The sequence below is a fragment of the Balaenoptera ricei genome, chromosome 4 (assembly GCF_028023285.1).
Source record: "Balaenoptera ricei isolate mBalRic1 chromosome 4, mBalRic1.hap2, whole genome shotgun sequence".
NCBI classification, from domain to species: Eukaryota; Metazoa; Chordata; class Mammalia; order Artiodactyla; family Balaenopteridae; genus Balaenoptera; species Balaenoptera ricei.
This window is the reverse complement of record NC_082642.1, coordinates 74,434,077-74,447,001: the sequence shown is the minus strand read 5'-3', so window position 1 is coordinate 74,447,001 and position 12,925 is coordinate 74,434,077. Positions and strand designations below refer to the sequence as shown.

The 12,925-nt window shown below is 38.0% G+C and overlaps 1 protein-coding gene across 4 annotated transcripts in view; it reads left to right on the top strand.

Annotated features, from left to right (window-relative positions):
• Positions 1–1,221: 1,221 nt before the first annotated feature.
• PEX5L (peroxisomal biogenesis factor 5 like) overlaps positions 1,222–12,925 on the top strand; it is a 236,741-nt gene continuing 225,037 nt past the window's right edge. For all 4 annotated transcript variants that reach the window (XM_059922045.1, XM_059922044.1, XM_059922042.1 and 1 more), the window contains exon 1: positions 1,222–1,611. In XM_059922045.1, the coding sequence (XP_059778028.1) occupies positions 1,591–1,611 (21 nt within the window). In that variant the 5' untranslated portion in view covers positions 1,222–1,590. The remainder of the gene's footprint in view (positions 1,612–12,925) is intronic.

Genomic DNA, 12,925 nt, shown 5'->3' with positions numbered 1-12,925 from the left:
AATCACCACCCAACTTAATAGCTAAAACACTGACAATTAACCTTCATATAAAATACCTCCTCATCTCTTTCCCATACCTCCCCTTACCCAGCGTCACCAACATTTTAAAGACTATATTAATTGTTCTACTGCTTTTCTTTTCATATAGTTATATACAAATACGTTTATATTCCTAGGGAGTTTGGTCTTTGTTTTTAACTTTATGAAAAGTATATCATGCTATATGCAAGATTTGGGGGATTATATCACGTTGTATATAATTTGGGGGACATGTGTGATTGGAGATCTTTTTACCAACAAAAGTAGGTAATCAAGGAACACACACATACACCAGCACATGGTGTGTGTATGTGTATGTATATACATTTATAATGTAAACATTACATCAAACTATCCACTCTCTTCGACTTGAGCCATATTAAATGCACTCTACCTGTATATTACGTAGTAAACACCCATTCATTCAACAAATATTTATAGGGTGCCTACCATGTGCCAGGAGGTACTGTACTATGCCCTGACACACCGTGCAAAAACAGATACATTCTTTCCCCAAATATCCCTGATCTCATGGAAATAACATTGTATATATAGAGACAGACAATAAATATATAAAATATACAGGATGTTAGGTGATGTTAAGTGCTAGAGAGAAAAACAAATCGTGGAAGGCCCTTAGGGACTGGAGTTTGCAATTTCAGGGTAGTCAGCAATGAATTATGGGTGGGGTGAGTGGGGAGAGGCTTAATTCACCGATTGACAGGGAGGTAACTTGTGAGAGCTGAATCAGAACAGAAGTAAACTCTTCGGAAACCCCCGTGCTCAGCTTATTCTGTCTGTAGGATGATGGGCTTAGTCGGTATTGATGGCTCCTGGAGAGACAATACATATATATTCCTCCTACTTTTCTTGCAACTAGCCGCCAGCTCGGCTGGAGTCTCCCTAGAAGCCGATGCCGCACCTGAACACCTAGTAAGACCGCCACCGCCCGCGGGCACTTAGGCGCCACGTGCGCGCATTCCCGATCACGCGCGCAGGGGGGCGCGCGCCTGCCTCGGCCGCTCCCGGGGCCCGCCGGGGACGCGCGCGCGCGTGTCCGGCCCCGCGGCCTCTCGGCAGGGACGCGGCCGGGAGGGCGGCGCGCGCCCCGCTCGGCAGCTGCGGCGGCGGCGGCAGCGGCTGGTGTGGGCGCTCACGTCAGGGCGGGGAGGAGGAAGGGGTTCGCTGTGGAAAGAGTGAGAGAGACATGAGGCAGCCAGGCAGGAAGCGAGAAAGTGTTCGGCGGAGAAGGAGTGAGTTTTAGAGACGCCCGGCGAGCAGGACCTGCGCCTGCGGGAGAGTGTGGCCGCCGGGGCTCCTCGCCTCCTCTGCTTGCTCTGCTGTGTCCGCTTTCAGAACCCCGAACGAAGAACAGTTCCCGACAGCCTGCAGCGCTGTCAAGGGGCCGCCGCCGGCCAGGCTACCTGGAGCCTTGACCTGGCTCAGGGGCACCCTCTGAGAACCCATCTTCTCCCCTCTGTTGGTGTGCAAGTCAGCACGGGGGGGAAAGCATCCGGCAGCCTCAGGGAGCCCTAAAGAAGCTGAAGCAGAATGTACCAGGGACACATGCAGGTAAGACATTTCCATCGAACTGGATAGGGATCTTGGGGACTAATATAGGAGCCAGGGGGTTCACCAAGTTACTGTGGTCAAGTGCTGCCTTCATACAGTTCAACAAGTGAAGTGGTGCAACGTGACCATAACATTTCAGTCCGGTGCTTTCGGTAAAACTAGACGGGTTTCTGTGGGAGAAGGGGAGGAAATACCTCAGAACTTTGATTGGGAAGTTTGTTTTCTGTGCATTCCCTGAGCCTGTTTCTTTAAACAAGATCAAGGAATCCAAAAAGAGGAAACCTGGAGATGACCGTGTTTCCGTTGTAATCCTATTGATGCAACTCGGCATGTATGTCAACTGAAGGGCAAACAATAATAGGAAAGACAAAGCTTTTCCTATATCATCTGCAAAGGTTTCTTGGCAGTTGGAACACTTTGCCACTTTCGTATTATTTTTTAAAGTGATAATTTTTAAAATGGTTTGTGCTGTATTTTCCCCCTTCAGATGATGGGACATTGTCATCTATCCCTATAGTCACAGGATGACTTAGGAGGATGAATTTCAAACATGTCCAAGAGGCTCTAATGTTTTTCAGGGGAGGTGCTGTCTCTGGTTATTAAAACTCATCTGAGCTGAGCCACTGCTTCTCTCTGATGTTCTCTACTCTCTTGGGCAAGATTACTTTAACCTTGATTCCAGTTCTCATTCACACGGTTGGTTCTTCCTTATAAAGGCAGGTGTATGCTTTGAGGGGAAAAAAATGAAATACTAACTCAGCTTCCTAAAGTATAAACTGAGCTCTTTTTTTACTGTTCCTAAATGCTTTAGTCATGGACTTAATGTTTGGGCTTCCTTTCCATTACAAAGATGGTCAAATACAGTTATCATATGTGGTGCTTTCACCCTGGTGTATAATGTGTATGAATACTGAGGATGTTACTTCTGTGTCTTTAGAGCAATTTAAAATAGATAAGTTAACATGTTACTGCATTTGTGACTTAGTATTACCCAATATTTAATTTCCGAGTCTTTGGGGAAATTCTTTTGTATTATAATTTATTTTTATATAAAATGGTATTATATCATATTCTTAAGTTTTGTAAGAATTCTGAATCAGCACTATCAGAATTCTAAAAGCATTTCCCGTATTACTGACATCATCCTGTTTTGAAAATTATTAATAGAATTATATCACAGTTGTTGGACAATAATTAGTGCCTGAAGTATATTTCTAAATATAAACAATAAATACGATCTGCATGTTTCTTATTAAAGCTACACTAATTGGAAAGTTTAGTAACAAAGAACCATTCAATCACAGCTAAAAAAATTAACAAAGGGTTATTACCATGGTTCTATGTTTCATCTTCACCCAAGAATGATACTTATAATTTTATGTATTATCTATTTATTATACCTAAACAGTTTCTCCACAGGCGTAAAAATAGGAAGATTTTAATAAATGGAGTCAATCTTCAGAAAATTGCTCATTCACACAAAATTCATAATTGACTACTTGAGCAATTTACTAAAACTTTCCACATTCTTTTTTATTTGAAAATATGTTTTTGTGAATGAAGAATTGAAGCAACAATCTGATAAACTCAGGCACCCCCAAAACAATTTAAACTAAATTTTCTGAATACTTCAAGGATTGATGTTACTGAAACTTGAATTGTCTAGAATACTGTCTGAGGGTTTCATTTCACTTTGAGAGAATAGACAAAATGTAAGACTCTGCATATGATCCTGCCTTAATGTTTTTTGCTTGTGTACTTCTATAACAGCAAATACGATGGCTTGCAGTAAAACTCACAAATCTTTGCTGCCAAGCTTAGCTTGGAAACATTACTAAATACTGTAATCAATATGCTTGCCAAAATTTCAGAGCACAGTACTTTTCTCCTTTTTACTATTGACCACTGATGTTAACTTCTAAGGCTTTAATAGTTTAGTAACTATTAAATGATATGATCATCTGAGTGGGAACGCCCCACCCCCAAAAAAACCACTTATTTCAATCTGATTTATAATATAGTTACTTGCTGACATTTTAAAACCCCAGTCTCTTTCCCAGAGAATAGTATTTAGCCTATAGACAAAATCTCCATTGTGTTGGTACATTTACATTAAATAAAGAATCTTTCCTTATCAGAGATAGTATCATCTTCCTGTGCTACCTGACTCTAATCACAAGGGAAAAGAAGCATAGCCCAAACACTCCAAAATATTTGTGATTTAAAATCTGAATACATATTTGGTAAAGTGGACCAGGGATGAGCAGATTTACTAACATTTCTGCCAACTTTGGAGTTCATTTGAAACACTGGTGTTACTTGGCTGATACCTTAAAACAGGAGTGAAACAGAAAATATTTGCAATCATTAGCTCTGCCTTCTAATTCTACTCGTTTCTGTATCCAAGAGATTTTAAAATAAAATGCTTTGTAACTAGACAGTCTGAGTGGGGAGGTGTTCACATGAAGTCTTAAAAAATAGTCTGATTTAAAACTCCTGTGGTGCCTTCGTTTCTGCAACTTAACGATTTTGTAAATAAAGTCTATTAATTCTTATACATATGTCTAATTCATCCAGTTTACCATAGAAACTGAATTCATTTTAGAAGCCACAGTATTTTAAAATCACACATTTGGTTTACTCTGCTAGTTCATTAGAAGATAAAAGTTGACATCTATTACAGATAGATAGACAGCACTGCATAGTAGTGTAGATTTCTTGGTTTCAAAGTGAATGCCACAGGTGTATTTCTTAGGAGTAGGGCCCCAGAGCTGTGCTGTTTTCCAAGTGCCTCAGCAATTATTTCCAAGGGGAATTCATCACCCCAGCAACTTAAGCAAAGGTTGTTTCTTTAGTGACTTTTAGATTTACTTCTTTTTCCCTTTTGACCAGGGGGCCAATGGTGTTTAAATGCACTTTGGCATCAGTTCTAACCAACTTTCTGTTTCTCACAGATGACCTGTGATCTTAATCCCTCCAATACCGCTGTGTGCTCTGCACTGCGATGCTTATTTGTATATGGCCATATGACTTAACACTGCCAATTAGAGCAAAATAATTACATGTCTCTGAATGTTCCCTTAGCCAAACCTTTTTTCTGAAATGGTATAAATACAAGGCAATGTAATTTCAATTTTGAACTAAGATTTTCTTGTTTTTAATAAAGGATCCCCAGTAGTATTTTTTGTTACAAAAGAAAGTTATTTCAGAAGACAATCAAACAAAAAAATCTATTCGTAATTGTAACTGATCTTTATTATAGGCATTGAAAACAGACTTTTTTGACTTATTCAAGCCTGCTGAGGAAAAATTCCACACCCTCTGGCTTCACAAGACATTAATTAAGAAAATTTAAATGACAAAAATTATAAAATTATTAACATTTCAAAAAGTAGCCATTTATTTGTCTTCCCCCAAAGGGGTTTTGCGTTTTTATTTACGACTTTACTTAAGCCTTTAAAAAATTTTTTTCATGAAGGGGAACAGCTTGGATAACATAAATTATGTTAATACATTAGATCTGGCCACTGGAGACTCATTTGGTTCACTAGAAACAACGAACATAAGAAGCCAGTCCAAAGTAAGGGCATAGAATGTTTTCAACATCTATAACAGCAGTTTGTCATAACTGATACCTAAAGCAAAATTGTAAAGTAGATAATATTTGTCATGGATACTTCCACTTTTCTAAAAGATCCATTTTTCCCCTCCTGATGCCACCATTTTCTATCCTGTGTCATTTCTTTATCAACCCTTTGCTAACAAAAATATAATTAATACCAATATACCACACACATACACACACACACCATATTCGCATTTTTAGGGGGAAATCTTTGAAAATTAGGAGTTTTTTGCAGGGGAGGGTTATGTTTTAAGGCGAATGAGGTAATGCCGGCCTAGGGCTGAGGTTGATTTTGTTGATTTGGTCATGGATAGCTACCGCCCTCCCCTCCCCTCTCCCCCCCACCAGCTCAAATAGTACCTGCCTTTCCTCCTCGAAGTCCTCCAATGAATGATAATCAGTATTAATACTCCTTGAATGAATTTATTTCAGACATGAATTTATTGTCTGAAATAGTATTAACTAGAACTCTGTTGAAGGAAATTCATGTACGCTGAAGCTGCTGTGCAAAATTATGACACAAGCTCCAGCAAGATTCCGAAGTGCCTTCCTATATATTTACAAGCAAATCATGCTTGATATGAGAGTAATACTGAGCTTCTAGCACTTAAAAATTATAATACTTATGGTATAATATTGCTGAATACTTGATTAACCTGAAAATCTCATTCCCCAGCTATACCGGCCAACAGTTTACATTATAGACTTACTGTAAGAAACACAATATGTTCTTCCTAGATTTTGTTTATGGTTTATAAACATTCTTCCTAAAAACATGTGTTTGAAAGAAAAAATTCTAGCATACAAATGTTTTGACTATAAAACATTTTTAAAGTAAAGAATAAGAAAAGGTTAAAACAGAACTTGTTAATTTTAAAATCTTGCATCTCTAGTATTACCACTGCCAACCTAAGAAACATTAAGATGTGATGCACCATGTAGTCAAAACATCTGGCAGGCTGCTTTTTTACACTTTTCATTGAGATCACATGTTGCCAACACAGGCATAAGTTAGCGCCGTTTAAAGATTTTATATTCTAGAATTAATTTCTTGATACATTTATGGAATAACCGGTGTGCATTTCCTGCACTGAAAGTGAGGGCACACTACAGCCTAATGTTTCCCTATGGGACCTAAGTCCAATCTGAGTGTTTGGCGACATCTAAACATGATGTCATTTCAAATACACCAATAAGGAAAATGGGGTTGCCAAGTTTCTGAAATATGAAGCCTTTTTATCATTCAGACTTTGTAGAAGGAAAAAAATCACCTTGAACTATAGCATGTAACCCACGGATCAGAGACCAGATGCTGTGAATTGGGGGTTACATTTCTTTCAATGACCCCTTCCTTCATCTTCACCTCACCCAGTTCCCACCCCTCCTCACCTATGCCATCCCCTTTACTAGGGATACCAAATGGAAGACTTTTTCCAAGCCTGTTAAGAAAGATTTGTATATCTTATATATTATTATATTTTACAGAATATAAACAGGAAGATAGCTAATACCCTGTTGGTTAAATATCAAGACCATGGCTAATTGTTCAGAGCCCAGAGTCTAATATAGCACACTACCAATATTGTCATATAATGTCATTTTTTTTTCTTTTATAAATACGTTATTTATGACAGAGGTGACACTGGCATTGCAAGAGGAAAATGTTCTTTGTCAATCAATGATTCTTGGTTAATTGGATATCTATATAATTTTTTAAAAGGTGAATCTTGACTTCTATTTTGCATGTACACAGAAGTCCATCCCAAGTAGGTTAAAATAGGAGAATACATTTATGACCTAGGAGGTAAGCAGTGAACACATGAAAGTACATTTACCGGTAGCTGTTTTAATGTCCTTGTTTACCAATTCTGTTATCTGTGTCATTTTGTGGACTGTTTCTATTGATTGATTTTTATCTTCATTATGGGCTGTATTTTCCTGCTTCTTTGTATGCCTGGTACTTTTTGATTGGATGCCAGACATTGTGAATCTTACATTGTTGGGTGCTGGATATTTTTTAATTCCTTTTTTTTTTAAGTTTTGTGTTTGGACACAACTAACATACTTGGTTTGATCATTTCAAGGTTTGCTTTTAAGAGTTTTTACGTGATACTAGAAGCTACCAAAATTTTTTGGGATAGGGCTGACTTGTCCTGTCTTCTGAGGTAATATTCTTCTGAGTACTTTATCTGATGTCGCACTCATCAGGAGATTTCTTGACTTGGTTTTGGGCATGTGAACTCTTTATAGCCCTGTCTGAGCTCTAAGAAGTGCTCTGGCTGTTCCTTTCTGATGGTCTGAGGGTAGCTTCCTCACATACATGATCAGAACTCAGGGGAAGACTAGTGGGGGAAGCCTCTGCATGTCTCCAGAGCTCTCACCCTGTGCAGACTTCTCCCTAGCATTCTGCCCTGTAGAGTCTAACACCCGGGCCTCCTCAAATCCTCCACTCCGTCTCCTCAGCTTAGTGAGGATACCAGACATTTTGGGGTCCTCGCTTCCTACATTATGTCCTGGAAACTCTTTCCCGGCTGTAAGTAGGGCAGTCACAGTGCTCACCTTATTTGTTTCCCTTCTCTCAGGGATCCTGTGAGGCCTTTCTTCCCAGTGTTTAAAAATCATTGTTTTGTATATTTTGTCTGTTTTTTTCCCCAGTTTTATTGAGACATAATTGACACACATCACTGTGTAAGTTTAAAGCATACAGCATGATGGTTTGACTTACCTATATTGTGACACAACAGGTTAGGCTACCGTCCATCTTCTTATGTAGATACAATAAAAAGAAAGAAGGGAAAAAGGAAGAACATTTCTTCCTTGTGATGAGAGCTCTTAGGTTTTATTCTAACAACTTTCCTATATATCATCCAGCAATATTAGCTGTAGTCATCAGGTTGTGCATTACCTCCCTAGTACTTATTTATCTTATGACTGGAAGTTTGTGCCTTTTGACCACCTTCCTCCAATTCCCCCTCCAATTCCCCCTCCTTCACCCTCTGCCTTAGGTAATCACAAGTCTGATCTCTTTTTCTGAGTTTGTTTATTTGTTCTTAGATTACCCATATAAGTGAGATCATATAGTATTTGCCTATCTCTGACTGACTTATTTCACTTAGCATAATGCCTTGAATGTCCATCCATGTTGTCACAAATGGTACGGTGTCCTCATTTTTTATGGCTAAGTAATAATCCATTGTGTGTGTATATATATATATATATATATATATACCACAACTTCTTTAGCCATTCATCCACTAGTGGACACTTCAGTTGTTTTCATGTCTTAGCAATTGTAAATAGTGCTGCTAGGAATGTGGGTGTGCCAATATTTTTTGAGTTAGTGTTTTTGTTTCCTTTGGATATATTCCCAAAAGTGGAATTGCTGGATCATATAGTAGTTCTATTTTTGAATTTTTAAGGATCCTCCATATTGTTTTCCTAGTCACCGTACCAATTTGCAATCCCACCAACAGTGCACAACAATTCCCTTTTCTCCACATCCACACCAGCATTTGTTATTTATCATTTCTTGTTTTTTGGATGTTGGCCATTCTAACAGACATGAGGTAATATCTCACTGTGGTTTTAATTTGCTTTTCCCTAATGTCTAGTGATGTTGAGCATCTTTTCATGTACGTGTAGCCTTTCTTATATCTTCCTTGGAGAATTGTCTATTCAGGTCCTTTGCCCATTTTTAATTGGGTTATTTGGTTTTTTTGCTATAAGTTCTTTACATATTTTTAATATTAACCCTTTATCAGATATATGTTTTACAAATATTTTTTCCAGTTACGTAGGTTTTCTTTTCATTTTGTTCGTGGTTTCTTTTGCTGTGCAGAAGCTTTTTTACTTTGATGTAGTCCCACTTGTTTATTTTTTATTTTGTTCTTTGTGCTTTAGGTGTCATATTGTCATTTTTGACTGATCCTTATTAGTACCAATATACTACTTCTCCTATTAAAACTCTATTAGATAAATAACCATTATTATTCTCCATGTGAGATTTCACTAGATTGATCATCTTTATCATTTTTAGATAATGACCATTAAAAATTTCACAGATGAAAAATAATGAGCTCATTTAGATAGGAAGAGGCTGCTTATCCACCATTTCATTCAAGAGAAACACACAGAACTCTGCCAACAGCTCTGAAATGGGGTGAACCTAAGCCAAGTAGGAGAGTTTGCATTGCAGGTGCATACACAACTCCCCAAAGCTCCTCTTCATGCATAGAAAGCCCTGAGAAACCAGACAAACTCTGTAAGTGGGAGGTGGTGTAGCAAAAACTTTTTCTTCCAAACAGAATGCCATATGGTCATCTATAAATCATGGAGATTCCAAGAGCTGATTGGTGCTGTTGTGATGCCAGATGCCAGAAATCTACGTAGGGAGCCACAAAATTCCCACTCCCACACAGCCTCTTAAAAATTATGCCGTTTTTAAAGCAACTGGTATGGTAGAAGAATTCAGAACCATTTCGTATGAGTAATGATAGAAGGAACTGGGGATGTTTAGCTTGGAAAGTAAAGACTCGAGGAGACCATGATGACTTTATATAAATATATGAAGGATTATTATGTAAGAAGGGGATAGAATTATTCTGTACATCCTTGAAGGTTAAAACTGGTATCATATCAGGGTGAGGAAAAAAGTTTCCTCAAGGCAACGACAGTAAGAAGACGCTGGATACAGTACCCAGTTCTCACTATGGTGAGCTGCCTGCTTGGAGATGGAAGAGGCCAAGAGTGAAGGGGGAGCTGAATGTGAACAGAGCACAGTGCCCCTGTGCACACGCAGGCCTCTGACCCGAGACCATTATGCCTGTGGATGAAATCCAGTGAAAAGCACCATGAGATGGCATGTGTGTTTGTGTGCGCGTGTCTGTGTGTCCCACCAAAAATGGTTATGGTCGACTGAAGTAATGACCTATAGTAAGCAAAACCCAGTATGTCCTGGGGGGAATATTCCCTGGTTCTCTGAAAGTATATGGGTGAGCATCAGACAGAGCCTTGCCAGTACCATGATGCAAAGTGATCAAAAATAGTGAAAGGTTAGAAAATATGGAACCTCTTCAAGGAGATGAGAAAGAGGAAAACATTTAAACATCATAACATGAAGCTGCCACAGGTGCAAAACATCTTTTTACTTCCTTTCACATGGGTGTTAACTGTAACATACATGCTTATGTGGAATGGTATCCTCTGATCATGCAGGGACATAACATCTGAACGGACAGGTGATTATGTGCACATGAAACACCTGGGAGCTTATTGGAAATGCAGACTCTCAGGTCCCACTCCAGACCTACTGAATCAGAAACTGAATTTTCCAAGATACCCAGTGATTTATACGTACATTAACATTTAGGATGCACTGATCTGAAAACATCTACATAGAGAACAGGACCTGATCTATTGCACTGAGACCTTAGCAAAAAGTTAGATTCTTGGCTAGTTTTCTGACATCACAGAGGCATAATGAGGTACCTGAGAGAGGAGCTGGCAAGAGCAACTATCACAACTGTGTTTGAATAAAATTTCTTTCTTATATTGATATCATAACCTCCGCCTAATTGGTTATAGTTTTTCCGTCTGGGGAAAGCTCAGCAAACATATTATGTTCCATCTGAATATAATAAGCCTTCAAATATTTAGAGAACTATTATGTCTTCATCCCATTAAGTCTTTTCTTCTCCAAGATAAACAGCCCAGTTCACTAATCGTTTCTCATAATGACATTTCTGATGCTTAATGGCTCCACGAAAGTATGGCCTCGGAACAAGACACACTGCTCAAGATGTGATCTGACCAATGCCAAGCACTGTGAGATTATTTATCTCCTGGGAAAAACATCTACTCAGACAGCCTAAGACTGCTGTAGCATCTTTAGACTAAATTGTCCTCTAAATTGTTCTGATGTTTCTATTCTCTGAATAACTTGGGAGTTATCTCACAGGTGTTAGGTCTTTATACCAGAATAATCTTGAATCCATACATGGATTAGAATATTCTAGGTTAACAGTTCCTTATGTCTCCAACAACTGCAGTAATGTTCAGCTTTGAGGTCACAGAATCCTGAATTTGAAGGACTCTTGAAATTGTTTTGTTCAACCATTTCATTTCACTGATGAGGAAACTGAGGTCCGGTAAATAAGAGACTTGCTCAAAAGGTCCCATATAACTTAGTTAGCAGAGGTAGTACTGTAATGAAAGCTGCCTTATCCTAGTGTGCTATTCCCATTACACTTTTTACTCTTTATTTTGAATTACAATAAAAATCTAAGTGAAAAGTAAGCATTATAATAAACTACTAGATGTTTTCAAATATCCAAGTGTTTGGCATTTAGTCACAAAAATTGATTTTTTCCTGCTTTTTGCTGTTAGTGTAACTATTTGATTTTTTTTAATCTTTTATTTTTTTTTAATTTTTATTTTATATTGGAACATAGTTGATGAACAATGTTGTATTAGTTTCAGGTGTACAGCAAAGTGATTCAGTTATACATATACATGTATCTATTCTTTTTCAAATTCTTTTACCATTTAGGTTATTACAGAATATTGAGCAGCGTTACCTGTGCTATACATTAGGTCCTTGTTGTTTATCTATTTTAAATATAGCAGTGTGTACATGTCAATCTCAAACTCCCAGTCTATCCCTCCCCCCCCACCCTTCCCCCCTGGTAACCATAAGTTCATTCTCTAAGTCTGTGCATCTGTTTCTGTTTTGTAAATAAGTTCATTTGTATCAGTTTTTTTTAGTTTCCGCATATAAGTGATATCATATGTTATTTGTCTTTCTCTGTCTGATTTACTTCACTTTGTATGATAATCTCCAGGTCCATCCATGTTGCTGCAAATGGCATTATTTCATTCTTTTTAATGGCTGAGCAATATTCCATTGTATATATGTACCACATCATCTTTATCCGTTCATCTGTTGATGGACACATAGGTTGCTTCCATGTCTTGGCTATCGTAAACAGCACTGCAACGAATATTGGGGTGCATGTATCCTTTTGAACCATGTTTTTCTCCAGACATATGCCCAGGAGTGGGATTGCTGGATCCTATGGTAGTTCTATTTTTAGTTTCTTAAGGAATCTATTAAAATTGAATATGTAAAATATCAAATAGTTTCTTAAGGAACCTATTTGATATTTTACATATTCAATTTTAGTAGTCATTTGTTTGGCTGACAATGGAAGAAAGTCTGGTCTGTAAGTCTGTTTTAAAAGTGGAATGAAGTGCCATGAAAAGCTTTATCATTTTTATTTCCTAAAGGTGTTCCTCACTGTCTCTCCTTGGACTGACTAGTCTGACCATTTGAGTAAACTGGTTTGATAGGTTCTTGGAACTAGTTGCCTAAATATACAAGTAAAGCCATCAGGAGTTCTTAGCTGTAAGAAACAACTCAGAAAACAGAAGACAACTCTGGCTCATTTAAGCATAAAGGGAATTTATTAGAAGTATATTTGGACAATTGAAAGCATGGAAAGAATGTTGAAGATAGAAAAATCACCATTTTTGCAAAAATCATAGTAAAAATTGATTCAAGCAAGAATAATGGTCAATGGATGCTAAATCTGAGGAAAGAGGCAGTTTGAGGAGAAACAGGATATTTATATAACATCAAAATGTCACCCACATAAATTACAAAACAAAAAATCATGCCTTTTCCATGGAGAA